The sequence below is a fragment of the Protopterus annectens genome, chromosome 3.part0 (assembly GCF_019279795.1).
Source record: "Protopterus annectens isolate FY-2018-M chromosome 3.part0, PAN1.0, whole genome shotgun sequence".
Classification (NCBI taxonomy): Eukaryota; Metazoa; Chordata; order Ceratodontiformes; family Protopteridae; genus Protopterus; species Protopterus annectens.
Genome location: NC_056731.1, coordinates 361,473,404 through 361,491,104, shown reverse-complemented (window position 1 = coordinate 361,491,104; position 17,701 = coordinate 361,473,404). Strand labels below are relative to the sequence as shown.

Sequence of the window (17,701 nt, the reverse complement as noted above, 5' to 3'; positions counted from 1 at the left end):
GCCTCACATGCCTCAGATTCTACAGTGTTTAACTGAGATGTTGCACAAAGGACTTTCTTTTTTTCTTCCATTAAAATCCATGCATCAGCTATTTCAGCCCACTACAACATGGATCCACCCTTATTTTCGCATCCACGTCTAAGGCAGTTCCTCAGAGGGGCAAAAAACATTAGGCCCCCCAGGAGAGCACCTACACCAACGTGGGACCTCAATTTTGTTCTGGAAAAATGTACGCTACCTCTCTTTGAACCAGCTTTCTCTGCAGATCTACAGTTTCTATCATGGAAGACTGCCCTACTGCTAGCAATAACTTCAGCTAGAAGAGTCTCAGAGCTGCAGGCACTAATGACAGTGGAACCTTTCCTCATTTTCCATCAAGACAGTTTCTCTACGAACTAATCCTTCCTTCATGCCTAAGGTGGTTTCCAGTGTGGCTTTAAATCAAACCATCCACTCACCCACCTTCTTCCCAAATCCACAGAGCAAAGGAGAAAGACTCCTGCATTCCTTGGACATTCACAGGCAACTTCGTTACTACTTGGATAAAACTAAGGCTTTCAGAAAATCTGACCAGCTCTTTGTATCCTATGCTACAGCTTCACAAGGGAAGGCTATAGCAAAACAAACCATTTCCAAATGGATAGGACATTGCATTCGTTTTTGCTATACCCATCATGGAAAACCAGTTCCTGCTACCATTAGGCCCCACTCTACCAGGGCAACAGCTACATCTACAGCCTTCCTCAGGGGGGTTCCAACCAAGGAGATTTTGGAAGCTGCAACTTGGAGTGCAGTACACACCTTTATCAAACACTATCACTTACCACTTTACTCTAAGACTAGAGCTGGCTTCGCCACTGCAGTTCTGCAGGGCCTTCTAGCCTCTTCTAACCCTCTATAACTCCTCCACCCATCCTTAGCTTTGGGATTCTACCCAAGTGTGATGACTGCAACACGGTAACACGATGAACATAGTACAGTTTTGTACCTACCATAAATGTAGATGTTCAAGTGTACACCCTGCTGCAGTCCAGGTTACCCTCCCTCCATCCCCTCTGATCTAACTGGCTAAATCTCTACAATACCTTCCTGATGTATTTGCTTATAGCTGGAGGGATTTTGTGTTTGTGCAAAAATTACTTAATTTGGTACTAATTACTGACCACCTTTTTGGGGGCACCTGACATCTGGGGCAAGAAAAGCTGAAGAAAATGGCGTCGGATGCATTATATATACCCCTGGCACACTGACGTCAGGGAAGAAGCGACAGCAACCGACGCCAGACCAAGACTTTGGAATTCCGGCCGACTGCGGGACCACCTAACGACAGGATAACCCAAGTGTGATGACTGCAGCAGTGTGTACACTCGAACATCTACATTTATGGTAGGTACAAAACTGTACTTTTCACATGTTGAAGTACCTGCAGCATATTATGGAACTAATTAAACAAAAAATGTTGTTGCTTCCAGATTTTGCAGAAAATAAAGATTTACAAGAGTTACTGCATTCTGCAAACCAAGTCAGTAAACATACTTTGCAGTGTGGTTTTGATGCCTTAGAAGCATCTTGCAGGTCTGCTGTCACTGGGTCTGTACTGAGAAGGCATGCCTGGCTGAAGGAACAAATCTTGCCAGACCATGTCAAAGCAAAATTACTAGATGCTCCATTAAACCAGGAACATTTGTTTGGCACAAAAGCAGAAGAGGTTCTTAAAAAGATGGAGGAAAAAGCTAAATCTATGCAAGCTGTTAAAGATTTCTCACAAGTACAGCCATCTAGATTCAGTAGGCCTTCAAAAAACTGGTCCTTTCCAGTCCCTACCAAGTCTTCTCAGCCCAAACCCAGGGGCAACAGACCACCAAGGCTACAGTCTCAGGATAAGCAGAGATCTAAACAATGGAGTGCTCCCCCCTCAAAAACAGGGAGTGGTAAGCCACCCCCTTATGGAAAAAATTCACAATGACTTGTCTATCATTCTTCCCAGCCTTGTCCAAGTACTTGCACCCCAGGAGGAAAACTCACCCTGCATGCAAAAAACTGGATGTCCATTACCCAGGGCCGATGGGTCCTAAGCATTGTATCCCAGGGATACAGATTCTACTTCCACTCACTGCCAACCCCAAGTGGGTTGCCAGACCTTCCTCCAAACCAGTGGGGAGAGACTCAAAAGCAAGTACTTTCTCTTCTCAGTATTACGGCTATTCAGCCTGTTCCAATAGAGCAAAGATGACAGGGTTTCTACTCCAGACTGTTCCTGGTGCCCAGAAAAGAGGGCTCTTGGTGCCCTATCCTGGACCTGTCCATTCTCAACACCTTCCTGGTGGTCCCAAAACTCAAAGTGCTTACACTACAACAGCTGCTTCCTATGCTAACCTAGGACTCATGGCCAGTCACCCTAGACCTAAAGGAAGCTTATCTGCACATCCCCATAAGGGAATCTTGCAGGAAGTATCTACGTTTCAGGGCAGGCTCTATGCATGGTCAGTTCTCTGCACTTCCCTTTGGCTTATCTACTGCGCCCAGGGTATTCACAAAGTGCCTGGTTCCAGCCATTGCATTACTGCATGCAGAGAAATATTCAAATTTATCCATACTTGGATGATTGCCTGATTCAGGCGGGCAGTCAGCAATGGCTACTTCAGCACCTGGCATTTGTAAAGAGACTTCTAACTTCTCTGGGGTACACCATCAATGAAAATAAATCACATCTGGTGCCCAGCCAAAAGATTGTATTCCTGGGAGCAAGCTTGAACATAACTTCCCAGATGGCATTCCTTACTCCAGAAAAGCAGGTTTATTTGACAAACTGCTTCAAACTAATGGCCACCAGAACCCAGCTGTCTGCAAGAAAAATACTGCAAGCCCTAGGGTTCATGGCCTCATGCATTCTTCTAATTCCATATGCAAGACTGCATATGAGGAAACTTCAATGTTACTTAAAAAGTCTCTGGTGATAACATTCTCAGGACCTGGAAACAATTATTCCTATCATTCCTTGTCTAAGGGCAAAGTTCCTTTGGTGGGCAGAGTCTTGCAACCACAACAAGGGACTCCCTTTCACTCAATCCCTTGCCGCCCAAACCCTGACAACAGATGCATCAGACTATGCATGGGGGGCTCATATGGCAGGCAAATGCATTCAAGGCAAATGGAGCCCAGGAGAAATTCACCTACATATCAATCAAAAAGAAATGTTAGCTGTACAGAATGCTCTGACAGCATTCAAAAACCTTATCCTTCCAGGACAACGCTTGATAAAGACAGACAGCACCACAGTTATGTGGTGCATAAACAAGCAGGGTGGAACTCATTCCTACCCACTCTGCAAGTTAGCCATGGCCTTGTGGAACACAGCCTTGAGCAACCAAGTGCATCTACAAGCTCAATTCCTGCCAGGCAAACAAAATTCACTGGCAGAAGACTTAAGCAGAAATCTACTGGACCCACACGAGTGGAAACTGGAACCCAACTCATTCAAACTTCTAACCCATAGGTGGGGGACACCAGAGGTGGACCTCTTTGCCTCCTCCCAAAACCATCAATTGAGCAAATTTTGCACTGGAAATCCCCACAGCCAAGCATCGAAAGTGGATGCCCCATCCTTTACATGGGAAAACCTCTCAATTTATGCCTTTACCCTCTGCCCCTCCTCTCAAAAGTACTACTCAAGATCAAACAGGACAAACCAAGGACAATGCTTATTGCCCCGGACTGGCCCCACCAGCACTGGTAACCAGTCCAGCGCAGTCTGACAGCAGTGCCACCCTGGCACCTATATCAGACCCTCTCCCTGCTGTCCCAGCAGGAGGGACAGATTTTGCATCCTCAGCTGCAAACCCTGAACCTTGCAGCCTGGCTTATTCCCTGAATACACCACCAGGAACCCTCAGCAAACAGGTGCTGGGACGTCATCCTTGAGGCCAGACAGCCTAGTTCTAGGAAATCCTATTCAGAAAAATGGAAAAGATATTATTCTTGGAGCCAGTCTCAAGGAAAGGACACAGCTATGCCCACCTTACCTCAAATCCTAGATTACCTAGCAGAGCTGCTCCACAAAGGCCTATCCTTTTCTTCTATTAAGATTCATGCCTCGGCCATCTCGGCTCATTATAATACTGAGACACCTCTCTTTTCTCACCCTCTGGCCAAACAGTTCCTGAGAGGAGCTAACAATTTAAGACCCCCAAGGAGAGCACCCACCCCTGCCTAGGACCTGAACTTTGTACTACAGAATCTCATGCTTCCCCCTTTTGAGCCTGCTGCTTCAGCACAGTTAAAATTCCTCTCTTGGAAAACAGCCTTACTTGTAGCCATCACTTCAGCATGAAGAGTGTCTGAGTTACAGGCACTAATGGGTGTAGAACTCTTCATTATCTTCCATGCTGACAGGGTTTCCCTCAGGACTAACCCATCTTTTATGCCCAAGGTGGTATCCAGTGTGGCTCTACACCAATCCATCCATTTACCAACCTTTTTTCCTAATCCTCAAAATAAAGGGGAAAGGATCCTGCACTCCTTGGATGTGCATAGACAACTCAGGTTCTACCTTGATAGGACTAAGCCTTTCAGAAAATCTGACCAGCTGCTAGTCAGCTTTGCTACAGGGACAGAGGACAAGGCGATTTCAAAGCAAACCATTTCCAAGTGGCTAGCACACTGCATCCATTTCTGCTACAAGCACCATGGAAAACCTACCCCACAGGGGATCAGAACTCATTCCACTAGGGCTACCTCAACCTGTACAGAATTTCTTAGGGGAGTCACTACCAGGGGCATCCTGGAAGCTGCAACCTGGAGTTCTGTACACACTTTCACCAAGCATTACCACTTACCTGTCTTTTCTAAATCCAGATCTGGATTTGCCATAGCAGTCTTACAAGGCCTGCTAGCCAGCCCTACTATTTCTTGACTGCCTCCACCCTTCCTCAGCTTTGGGAATCAACCCAAGTGTGATGACTGCAACAGTGAAACATGAAGAACATGGTACAGTTGTGTACACTTACCATAAATGTAGATGTTCAAGTGTATTCACTGTTGCAGTCCTGGTTACCCTCCCTCCAGCCCCATGACTCTTCTATGCTTTCTACCTATCCTCCTTTTGGCCATATCTTATGGCTGTGGTATTTACGTTTTACTGGAGATCTTCCACACCATGTAATTGCTTCCTATTTTGGGGCCTCCTGACATCTGGGGCAAGAAAAACTGATGTGATGGCATTGGCTGCATATTTTATACCCCTGACGACCTGATGTCATGGAAGAGGTGACAGCATTTGACTCAGAAATCCCAAGACTCTGGTATTTGGGCTGATTGAGGGCTACCTGCAGGCAGATAACCCAAGTGAGATGACTGCAACAGTGAATACACTGGAACGTCTACATTTATGGTAAGTGTACACAACTATTCCAAAATGAAACCCTGTATGGTAAGAAAAATTTGAAGATAGCATCAGATGCTGCACCTCTTACTACTACTGACATTCTTGTATTGTGGTGAAAGTGTCTTGACCAAAGCCCTAGTGGAAAGGAAAGCTCTGAAAGTCAAGCTGGCTAGTTGGGCTGCCTGTAGAAAGTGAATCTACTCGAATATCAATTTTTTTGTTACGTTTCTAACATGGCTGTAATTCATGAATGAGGAGCACATTTACAGTGTGCTAGCCTGCACCACTGCTAGGTAAGAACCATATTGGGGTTATGGGCTGTCTTTTCAGTACAATATGACAGCACACGTGCTTGCCATTGGTGGTTGTACACTGGAGCACACTGGGTACATGCCCTGGTTGTAGTGTATTATACAATGATTGTTGCCTTTCTGGTAGCACAGGCACAGTAACAGCAGTAAGTTACATTGTTTGTATTTCTGTTGTGGGAATGTATTTTCTGTCCTGAAAAGGAAATCTGTCATTCCAAATGTTTCCTGATTTTGTTCCTGTGCAGCTGTAAAAAGATTTCTGTAAAACTTCACTAAAAAAATACAGGAATCTGCAACTAAAGATTGTGTGCCTCTGTAGCCAAAGCCACAGGGGTGCCTTATGTATAGTACTTATTTTGTGTAACAGTGTTCACTCTACAGAAACACATTCATATGCATTGTGTTCTTAACGAGCTTGTTTACCTTGGGCAAAGTACTAGGTAGAGCCGGAGTCATCTACATATTGACTCAGTATATCGTGTCCACACAGATAACTGAATTACAGGCATAGTTATCTGCACTCCTGTCCAGGTTGCATTTTCATTGTCTGTTTCACATCTAGCACTTGATTGCTTTGCCATATGCCATCACAGCAAATGTTGTGTTGCACAATATGGCATATACCACTTTTTCAGGAAAAAAACAATGCAGTTTGTAACTACATGGCACACAGACTGTAGTCCTGTGAAACCTTCAGCTGTAAGGTATCTATACTGCATTTGGGGATATAGGTCATTGCACCCTACCTCTTTTCCTGCACCCGATACAGTTCAGGTAACAGGTCGCAAGTCACAGAATATCATTACAGCTTGTCTTTTCATGAATTGTGATAATGTGCATTGTGCATCCCAGACTGGATCCATGTTTCATGCACATGGGGGACCCGATTGGTCTGGCTGTTGGTCATATCCAGGGTTAATTAGTGGGCCAGGGAGAGCAAGTCAGCCAACTGGCACTAGGATGGGGTGCTGTTGAGCAAGGCCATGTGAGTGGGAAAAAAATTATTTCTACCTTCAAGATGCAACAGTTGTGCAGACTGCTGTTTGAAATTTGTGTTTTTGAAAAGATCAGAAGAGCAAGTGTCATTCCCTGATTATTCTTTTTTTAAGAGATTTGTTCTCAGTTCATGCTTTGGTACCCCCTTTTTCAATGCATTATAAAATAGTTGAGACCAATCTCATGTCTGTCACTGTACAAGATTATCTCTGTAAATTTGCTTCCACTTCCACTTCCTGCTGACTGTCAGACCTTCACTCGCCTTCATAGTCAGCTGGTCCATATGTTCAACTTGTACCAAGGTGAGAGCCTACTAAGAGATGCCATAATTTAGACATTCATCAGAGGTTGTTAGTTTTTTTTTTCTTTTTTTTTCTATTTATACTGACCTAGCCCCACAGTGCATGTCCAGTAACGCACCCAAAGTTTAGCATGAAGTGGGTGTCAGCGAAGGATTGTCACTTTTTTACACAATTGATGCAACTCCTCAGGACAGCCTTGCCCTCCTTGAAGCCAGTGCTCCCAGAAGGGGTGTCATCAACCTTAAGAATGTGCTCCCCAGGCATGCACTTCCACACCACCTACCCCAAGGAGAAGCAAGCTGGCAAAGCTGCATCACACTTCTTCTCCCCTATTCCAGGTCTAGCAGGCACCTGAGCCACTAACAGAACTTGAGTCTCCTAGGATGAAGTCAAAGCTTATCCCTCTATGCCAGCATAGCTAGCCAGGTTATTTTTGATAGACATTGAAGTGTTATCTATATTTGTATGTTATATCTAAAAACATTTTCTAGGTCTTTCAGAAGAATATAATTTGGACTGATTTTAACAGCTGACTGGTGGCTTTCTTGGTCAAATCAGAAATTCCAAAAGTAATAAAGTTTGCTTTTATCCTAGATATTGTATGAAGTGCCCGTTTTTATTAATGTGGTGGTGGTAGGGAAGTGTAAGTAAAACAAAACAATTCTTTGTTTTGAGATGTCAGTGTTATGTGATTGTGAACATTTTTTTTTTTACATCTTTTAGTGATAACCTTTAACCATTGATGTGTTTTAAAATATTGATGTGGCCACTGGAAATAAAGTGACATAGCTATACTTTTAAAATGTTGCATCTTTCTCATGTATTTTAATGATGCTGTCTTGTGTTTATCTGTTTTGCAGCTCCACACCCTGCTCTCAGCTCACCAGAATACTACCATCAAATGGCTTTGTTGGCAGGCCAGCGCAGCCCATATGCTGACATCATTCCTACTGCAACCTCGGCAGCAGCTAGCTCTAGTGCTTTTCATATGGAGTACCTTCAGGCTGTGGAGGGTAGGTGGGCACTCTAAATAAATAGTCATGGTAACACTTCTCTTCTACCTTTCTTAAGATGTGGATTTTAAATAAAAGTAGTCAAAATTACAGATGATTGGCTTTACCAATGGTATTATTGGGCTGTTGTTGCTAGGCAGGTCTGTGGTTTCCATAAAGTTTGCACTCCGTATCCTGGTTTGGTTGTTCTGCCATTATTTTGCTGCAAGTACGCCTTCCTATATCTATCCTCCAATACATGAGGTGCCACCTAGATTACCTTAGAAGCTACCTCTGTGTAAAAGTAATTTTTGCAAGCAGTGACAGCTTTTTTCATTTCTTTCATGTTTTCTTTGTCCACTTTTTATTATACACTGTATCAATAAAATCATCCTGAGTATGCCGTCATAATGTTGAAGTAGTTTCAAGAACAACTGTGAACTTCTTTGCAGATGTTCTTTGTGTTTCACTGTTGCAGACATCACATTTGGGTTATCTGCCTGCAGGTAGCCCTCAGTCGGCCCAAATACCAGAGACTTAGTATTTCTGTGTCAGATGCTGTAGCTCCAGGACTGACGTCAGGTCATCAGGGGTATAAAAACAGGCAGCCAACGCCATTACATCAGTCTTTCTTGCCGAGGAACCCGAAGCAGAAGCAGTTCGCAAGTGCCTGTCGGCCGCTACCTGAATTTTCATTTACGAATTGAATAATCTTGAAGTCTTCTAAAGCTAAGTACCCCGTTGGGGATCCTTTTTTCTTGCTCTAACCGATGTCAGAAAAAGTTAACAATTGTCTTGCCTGTGGAAAGCAAATACCTAACAGAGATTTTCATTCTTACTGCGTCACCTGTTTCAGCCCAGACCAAGATGTAGCTTGCTGTCGATTTTGTGTCTTGTTTAATGCCTGAACCATTCATCGTCAGGCTCTCTTTGTCACTAAATTCTTTCGCTCTCGATCTCTGTATTCTGAAATGGCTTCAGTAAGATTTTCGGTACCGATATTCCGAAAAAACGTAAGGATAAAGACAGACAGGCTGCATAGGTCCAAACCTGCCGGTGACGCTTCCGTTAAACTAGTCGCCGGTACTCAGGTGCTTTTGCAGCCCCTGATGCCCACTTCACTGGATTTGCAGCCCTCTACCGAGACCCATTCGGAGTCCTGTATGCCACGAGACTCTTCTTCAACTATGGAACCTGCAGATGTCTCTACCTTGGATGGGTTTGGAGCCACTGTGCAGGCACCGACTTCTGAGGCAGTTCTTCACTCAACCGATGTTCAACTCAAACCAACAACTTATTTTTTAACCAAAACTACCGAGTTTCTTAGGCCCAGAGTATGCACTATACCTAGAAAACTGATGACCAAAGCATATGCACCTGATCCCATGCCACAAAAACAAATGCTTAGAATGGCAGAAGACCTTATTACGCTGATTAGGAGATGTCAGTCTTCCCCTGCTAAGAGAAAGAGACCAGTCCCCTACAACTTCTACAGTTCAGGAGTCCGATGACTCTGAGATTTCTGATTATGAAGACATGCCCTTATCTGCTTATGAGGATTCAGATGCAGAGGAATCCATTCCCTCTGCCTCCCGTCCAGAGGATTTTTCTTTTGGTGAAACCTTGCATACCTTAAGAGAGTATTCCCACTGGGAATGCCAAGACTATAATTAGTCCAAAAAGAGACTCGGAAAATTCCTAGAGTTGCCTCAGCACAGGCCTTTAGCAATACCCTCTGTCCTGGATGTTGTTGATTATGTTTTAATGGAATCCAGTCTTACTCCTGACACTTTACCTCCTGACCCTAGGAAATCAATCAGGTACTACAGAGTACCTGACACTCACAAATTTCTTTTCAAGAATCCTACTGCTGACCCAGAGATCATTTCCCAGGGGCCTAAAGGCATCAAGGCTACTACAGCCAAGAATCCCACCCCTTCAGACAGGGATTCCAGAGCTTTGGACAGATGGGGTAAGACAGTATATATCTCTGCAACTCTTGCTATTAGGGCATTGAATTGTCAGTTTCACATGCTGAAGTATTAAACAAAAATTGGCGACCTTTTCAGACTGTGCAGAAAATAAAGAATTGCAGGAGTTTATGCACTCTGCAAGCCAAGTCAGTAAGCATACTTTGCAGTGTGGCTTTGACACCCTAGAACCATCTTGCCGGGCAGCAGTCACTGGATCTGTACTGAGAAGACATGCTTGGCTCAAGGAGCAGACTTTGCCAGACCATGTCAAATCAAAGTTACTGGATGCTCCTTTGAACTAGGACAGTTTGTTTGGCACCAAGGCAGAAGAGGCTCTTAAAAAGATGGAAGAAAAAGCTAAGTCTATGCAGACTGTTAAAGAATTCTTACAAGTGCAACTCCCTAGATTCAGTAGGCACTGCCCTTCCAAACACTGGTCCTTTCAAGCCCCCTCCAGGCCTTCTCAAACCAGACCCAGGGGAAACATACCACCCAGACTACAGTCTCAGGGTATGCAGAGATCTAAGCAATGGAGTGCCCCACCCCCAAAGCAGGGAGTGGTAAGCCACCTTCTTATGGAAAAAAACTCACAATGACTTCTTTACTCCAGTCACCAGCCCTGCCCAATTGCTTGTGCCCCTAGGAGGAAAACTTGCCCCTCATGCAAAAAAGTGGATGTCCATCACACAGGACCGGTGGGTCCTCAACATTGTATACCAGAGGTACAAATTTTATTTCCATTCACTGCCAACCCCAAGCGGGTTTCCAGACCTTCCTTCAAACCAGTGGGCAGAGGCTCAAAACAAACTAGCTTCCCCGCTCAATATCAGAGCTATTCAGTCGGTTCCAGTAGAACAGAGGGGTCAAGGATTTTACTCCAGACTCTTCCTGGTACCCAGGAAAGAGGGCTCTTGGCGCCCAATCCTGGATCTTTCAATTCTCAACACCTTCCTGGTGGTATCAAAATTCTAAATGCTTACCCTGCAACAGCTTCTTCCTATGCTAGCCAAGGATGCCTGGTTAGTCACCCTAGACTTAAAAGAAGCCTATCTGCACATCTCCATAAGGGAGTCATGCAGGAAGTATCTATGTTTCAGAGCAGGGTCTATGCATTATCAGTTCTCTGCACTTCCCTTTGGCTAATCTACTGTGCCCAGAATTTTCACAAAATGCCTGGCTCCACCCATTGCATACTGCATGCAGAGAAATATCCAAATTTACCCGTACTTGGACGACTGCCTGATTCAGGCAGACAGTTAGGAATTGCTGTTACACCACCTGACATTTGTGAAACACCTTCTCATTTCCTTGGGGTACACCATCAACGAAAAGAAATCAAAACTGGTACCCAGTCAAAGATTGTATTCCTGGGAGCAAGTTTGGACACAACATACCATCTGGGATTCCTCACTTCAGAAAAACAAGTCTATCTGACAGCCTACTTCAAACAAATGGCCACCAGAATCCAGCTGTCCGCAAGAAAAATATTGAAGGCTCTAGGGTTCATGGCCTCATGTATACTGCTAATTCCATATGCAAGACTGCATATGAGGAAACTTCAATGTTACTTAAAAAGTCTTTGGTGCCAACATTCTCAGGACCTGGAAACAGTCATTCCTATCATGCCCTGTCTAAGGACAGAGTTCCTTTGGTGGGCAGAAGCATGCTACCACAACAACGGACTGCCCTTTTCTCAACCCCACGCTGCCCAGACCCTAACTACAGACACATCAGACTATGCCTGGGGAGCACACATGGACAGCAAATGTATTCAGGGCCACTGGAGCCCAAGTCAAATTCATCTGCACATCAACCAAAAAGAGATGCTAGCTGTGCAGAATGCCCTGACAGCTTTCAGATCCCTACTCTTTCCAGGACAACTGCTAATAAAAACAGACAACAGCACAGTTATGGGGTACATCAACAAGCAAGGGGGAACCCACACCTACCCACTCTGCAGGTTAGCCATGGCCCTGTGGCACATGGCCTTGGACATGCAAGTTCATTTGCAAGCTCAATTCTTGCCAGGCAAACAAAACTCATGGCAGACGACTTAAGCAGAAATCTCCTACACCCACACGAGTGGCAATTGGACCCCAGCACCTTCAACCTTCTGATTCAGAAATGGGGGATCCCAGAGGTGGAGCTCTTTGCCTCCCCCTACAACCACCAGCTCAGAAAATTCTGCACCAGGAATCCTCACAGCAGGGCCTGGAAAATGGATGCCCTATCTTTTCAGTGGGTAAATCTTTCAATCTATGCCTTTCCCCCTCTGCCCCTTCCCTCAAGAGTATTACTCAAGATAAGACAGGCTAGACCAAGGACAATTCTGATTGCCCCAGGCTTGCCATGCCAGCACTGGTACCCACTCTTGTGCAGCCTGTCACCGGTGCCACCCTAGCACCTACACCAGAACCCAACCCTGCTCTCTCAGCAGGAGGGACAGATATTGCATCCACAACTGCAAACCCTAAATTTTGCAGCCTGGCTTATTCCTTGAATTCTCCCCCAGCAACCCTAAGCAAGCAGGTGCTGGACATCATTCTTGAAGCCAGAAGACCCAGTACAAGAAAATCCTATGCTGATAAGTGGAAAAGGTTCTGCTCCTGGATTCTATCTAAAGGAGAGGACACAACTCTGCCCTCCCTGCCTCTAATCCGGAATTACTTAGCAGATCTACTCCACAAAGGCCTGTCCTTCTCCTCCATTAAGATACATGCCTCAGCCATTTCGGCTCATTACAACACTGAGCCACCTCTCTTCTTGCACCCTCTTATCAAACAGTTCCTGAGAGGGGCAAACAAAGTAAGGCCACCAAGGAGAGCACCCACCCCTGCTTTGGACCTTAATTTTGTACTGGAAAAGCTCACGCTTTCCCCTTTGAAACTGCTGCATCAGTAGACTTAAAATTCCACTTCTGGCCATCACTTCAGCTAGAGGAGTGTCTGAGCTACAAACACTTATGGCTGTGTTACCCTTCATTAATTTCCATGCTGACAGGGTTTCCCTCAGGACTAACCCTTCCTTCATGCCTAAAGTGGTGTCCAGTGTGGCTCTCAACCAATCTATCCATTTGCCATCTTTCTTCCCTAATCCTCAAAATATAGGGAAAAGGATCCTGCACTCCTTGGATGTGCACAGACAGCTCAGATTCTTCCTTGATAGGACTAAGCCTTCATAAAATCTGACCAGATGTTCTTCGTGTTTCACTGTTGCAGTCATTACATTTGGGTAATCTGCTTGCAGGTTGCCCTCAGTCAGCCTGATTAACAAAGTCTTGGGTCCTGCGTCGGTTGCTGTCCCTTCTTCAATGACATCAGGTCGTCAGGGGTATAAAACATGCAGCTGATGCCATTACATCAGTCTTTCTTGCCGAGCGGTGCCCGAAGCAGAAGCAGTTCACAAGTGCTGGTTGGCAGACAACTGAAATTTTCATTTTCGAGTTTCAGAACCGAAGTCTTCAACTAAAAGCTAAGTACCCCGTTGGGGAAACTTTTTCTTGCTCCTTTCGATGTCAGTAAAAGTTAATAATTGCATTACTTGTGGAAAGCAAATACCTCATAAAGATTTTCATTCGTTCGTTCTGTATTCCTTGCCTAACTGCGGTGGTGGTGCTGCGGTAGCGTTGTCGCCTGAGAGTAAGACGTTGTCCTGTTCGATTCTCAGTTAAAGCGTCTTCTGTGTGGAGACATGCGTGAATGGGCGTACCTTCATTGAAGGTTATGCGTCAGGCCTGGCAAGTCAGTACGTAAAAATCTACTGCCAATCATTAGCAGACCGGAGTTCCGCTGTGGCGACCCGTAACCAGGAAAAGCCGAAAGATACAACAACAACAACTGTATTCCTTGCCTAGGCCCTGACCACAATGTACCTTGCTGTTGGTTTTGTGCTTTATTTAATCAGCGCACTATCCATCTTTGATATATTTTTGCCTCTAAATATTTCGGTTCTCGGTTTAATTATCCAGAAATGTCGGTTAGCCATCCGACTACCGGGATTCTGAAAAAAGGCAAAGATAAAGAAAGAGACAAGCTGCCGAGGTCCAAAACTGCCGACGATGCTTCTAAGCCAGTCGCCAGTTCACCGGTACTCAGTGAGGTTCTTTCGCAGCCCCTGATACCCGCAAGCCACTACTGAGACCCAGGTACTTCAGCTATGGAACTCGTGGATGTCTCCAACTTGGATGGGTCTGGAGCAGCTGTGCAAGCACCGGCTTCTGAGAGTGTATTCAGGCCTATGGACTTGCATATTAAGTCGACGCCTCCTTCATTACTAAGGCCTAAATCTCGATCCATGTCTAAAAAAACGATGCCCAGGCCACATGCTCAGGCCCTTATGCCTAAAAAACAAATGATAAAAATGGCTGAAGATCTAATAACTCTAATCAGGGTTAGCCCCCCCCCCCCCCTCTGAGGCCTAGGGCTGAGCTTGATTATGAATCTTCTGATCAGGATTCTGTTTATTCTGTTTATTCTGACTCTTCTGATGACCTGCATTTGTCCTTACCTACTTATGAGGATTCTGATGCAGAGGACTTTATTCCCTCTGCTTCCCCTCCTGAGGATTGTTCTTTTGGGGAAAACTTACATACTCTAAGGGAGCATTTTCACTGGCCTGAATAACAAGGTCTTGGGTCCTGCATCAGTTGCTGTCTCCACTTCCATGACGTCAGGTCATCAGGGGTATAAAACATGCAGCCGACGCCATTTTAATCAGTCTTTCTTGCCGAGCGGTGCCCGAAGCAGTTCGTAAGTGCCGGTTGGCCGACTCCTAAAATTTTCATTTTCGAGTTTCAGAACCAAAGTCTTCAAACTAAAGCTAAGTACCCCATTGGGGAAACTTTTTCTTGCTCCTTACCGATGTCAGTCATCATCATCTTCTTTCGGCTATTCCCGTTTGGGGTCGCCACAGCAGATCATCTGTTTCCATTTCTTCCTGTCCTCTGCATCTTGCTCTGTCACACCAACCACCTGCATGTCCTCTCTCACCACATCCACAAACCTTATCTTAGGCCTTCCTCTTTTCCTGTTACCTGGTAGCTTCATCCTTAGCATCTTTTTCCCAATATACTCAGCATCCCACCTCAGCACATGTCCAAACCAACGTAATCTTGCCTCTCTGGCTTTGTCTCCAAACATTCCAAGCTGGGCTGACCCTCTAATATACTTATTCCTAATCCTGTCCACCCTCGTCACACCCAGTGCAAATCTTAACATCTTTAACTCTGCCACATCCAGCTCAAACTCCTGCCTTTTTGTCAATGCCACTGTCTTCAACCCATATAACATACTTGGTCTCACTACCCACTTGTAGACCTTCCCTTTCCCTCTTACTGGTACTCATCTGTCACAAATCACTGTTGACACTCTTCTCCACCCACTCCATCCTGCCTGTACTCTCTTCTTCACCTCTCTTGCACACTCTCCGTTACTCTGAACCATTGACCCCAAGTATTTAAACTCATCCATCTTTGTCACCTCTACTCCTTGCATCCTTACCATTCCTCTAGCCTCCCTCTCATTCACACACATGTATTCTTTCTTAGTCCTGCTGACCTTCATTCCTCTTCTCTCTAGAGCATATCTCCATCTCTCCAGGGTCTCCTCCACCTGTTCCCTACTCTCACTACAGATCACAATGTCATCTGCAAACATCATAGTCCACGGGGACTCCTGTCTGATCTCGTCTGTCAACCTGTCCATCACCATTGCAAATAAGAAAGGGCTCAGAGCTGATCCTTGATGTAACCCCACCTCCACCTTAAACGCATCTGTCACTCTCACCGCAGACCTCACCACTGTCACACTACCCTCGTACATATCCTGTACCACTCTTACATACTTCTCTGACACTCCTGACTTCCTCATACAATACCACAGCTCCTCTCTAGGCACCCTGTCATATGCTTTCTCTAAGTCTACAAAAACACAATGCAACTCCTTCTGACATTCTCTGTACTTCTCCATCAACACTCTCAGAGCAAATATTGCATCTGTAGTGCTCTTTCCTGGCATGAAACCATACTGCTGATCACTAATCTTCACGTCCCTTCTTAATCTAGCTTCCACTACTCTTTCTCATAACTTCATGCTGTGACTGATCAGTTTAATCCCTCTGTAGTTACTAGAGCTCTGCACATCACCCTTATTCTTAAAAATCGGTACCAAAACACTTTTTCTCCATTCCTCAGATATCCTCTCACTTTCCAAGATTTCATTAAACAATCTGGTTAAAAACTCCACTGACATTTCACCTAAACACTTCCATGCTTCCACAGGTATGTCATCTGGGCCAACAGCCTTTCCATTCTTCATCCTCTTCATAGCTGTCCTTACGTCCTCCTTGCTAATCCATTGTACTTCATGATTTAGCATCCCCACATCATCCAACCTTCTCTCCCTTTCATTCTCTTCATTCATCAACCCCTCAAAGTACTCTTTCCATCTCCTCAACACACTCTCCTCACTTGTGAGTATGTTTCCCTCATTATCCTTTATCAACTTTACCTGCTGCACATCTTTCCTAGCTCAGTCCCTCTGTCTAGCCAATCGGTACAGGTCCTTTTCTCCCTCCTTAGTATCCACCCTTTCATACAACTCTTCATATGCCTTATCCTTAGCCTTCGCCACCTCTCTCTTTGCCATGCACCTCATCTCCTTATACTCCTGTCTACTTTCTTCATCTCTCTGACAATCCCACTTCTTCTTTGCCAACCTCTTTCTCTGTATACTCTCCTGTACTTCCTCATTCGACCACCATGTCTCCTTGTCATCCTTCCTCTGTCCAGATGTCATACCAAGCACCTTTCTAGCCGTCTCCCTTACTAGCTCTGCTGTAGTTACCCAGCTATTTGGTAACTCTTCACTGCCACCCAGTGCCTGTCTTAACTCATCCCTGAACTCCACCTCACAATTGCCCTTTTTCAGTTTCCACCATTTGATCCTTGGTGCTGCCCTCACACTCCTCCTCCTCTTCTTAATCACCAACGTCATCCTACAAACCACCATCCTATGCTGCCTAACTACACTTTCCACGGTCACCACTTTACAGTCTCCAATCTCCTTCAAACTGGCCCTCCTACATAAGATATAATCCACCTCTGTGCATCTTCCTCCACTCTAGTAGGTCACCCTATGCTCCTACCTCTTGTTAAAATGCGTATTCACCACAGCCATGTCCATCCTTTTCACAAAATCCACTACCATTTGACCTTCTGCATTCCTTTGTTTAACACCATTCCTACCCATCACTTCCTCATCCCCTCTGTTCCCTTCACCAATATGCCCATTGAAATCTGCTCCAATCACCACTCTCTCACCCTTGGGTACAGTCATCACCACCACTTCATCCAATTCACTCCAAAATTTTTATTTCTCATACATCGCACACCCAACTTGTGGAGCATGTGCACTAACAGCATTCATCATTACACCATCAATTTCCAGCTTCATAAACATCACTCTATCCGACACTCTTTTCAGCCCCAAAACACTCTTAGCATACTGTTCCTTCAGGATAACTCCTACGCCATTTCTCCTCCCATCCATACCATGATAAAACAATTTGAACCCACCTCCGATGCACCTAGCCTTACTCCCCTTCCATCTGGTCTCTTGCACACACAATATACCAACCTTCCTTCAGTCCATCATATCAGCTAGCTCAATCCCTATACCAGTCATACTGCCAGCATTCAAAGTTTTGACCCTCACTACCACAGTCCTAGCCTTTCTCCTCTCTTCCT

The 17,701-nt window shown here is 45.1% G+C and overlaps 1 protein-coding gene across 1 annotated transcript in view; it reads left to right on the top strand.

Annotated features, from left to right (window-relative positions):
• Positions 1 to 17,701, top strand: part of GLI3 (GLI family zinc finger 3) — a 1,844,924-nt gene that overhangs the window by 1,186,279 nt on the left and 640,944 nt on the right. The window contains exon 6 of the mRNA XM_044064809.1: positions 7,853 to 8,005. Within this exon, the coding sequence (XP_043920744.1) occupies positions 7,853 to 8,005 (153 nt within the window). The remainder of the gene's footprint in view (positions 1 to 7,852; positions 8,006 to 17,701) is intronic.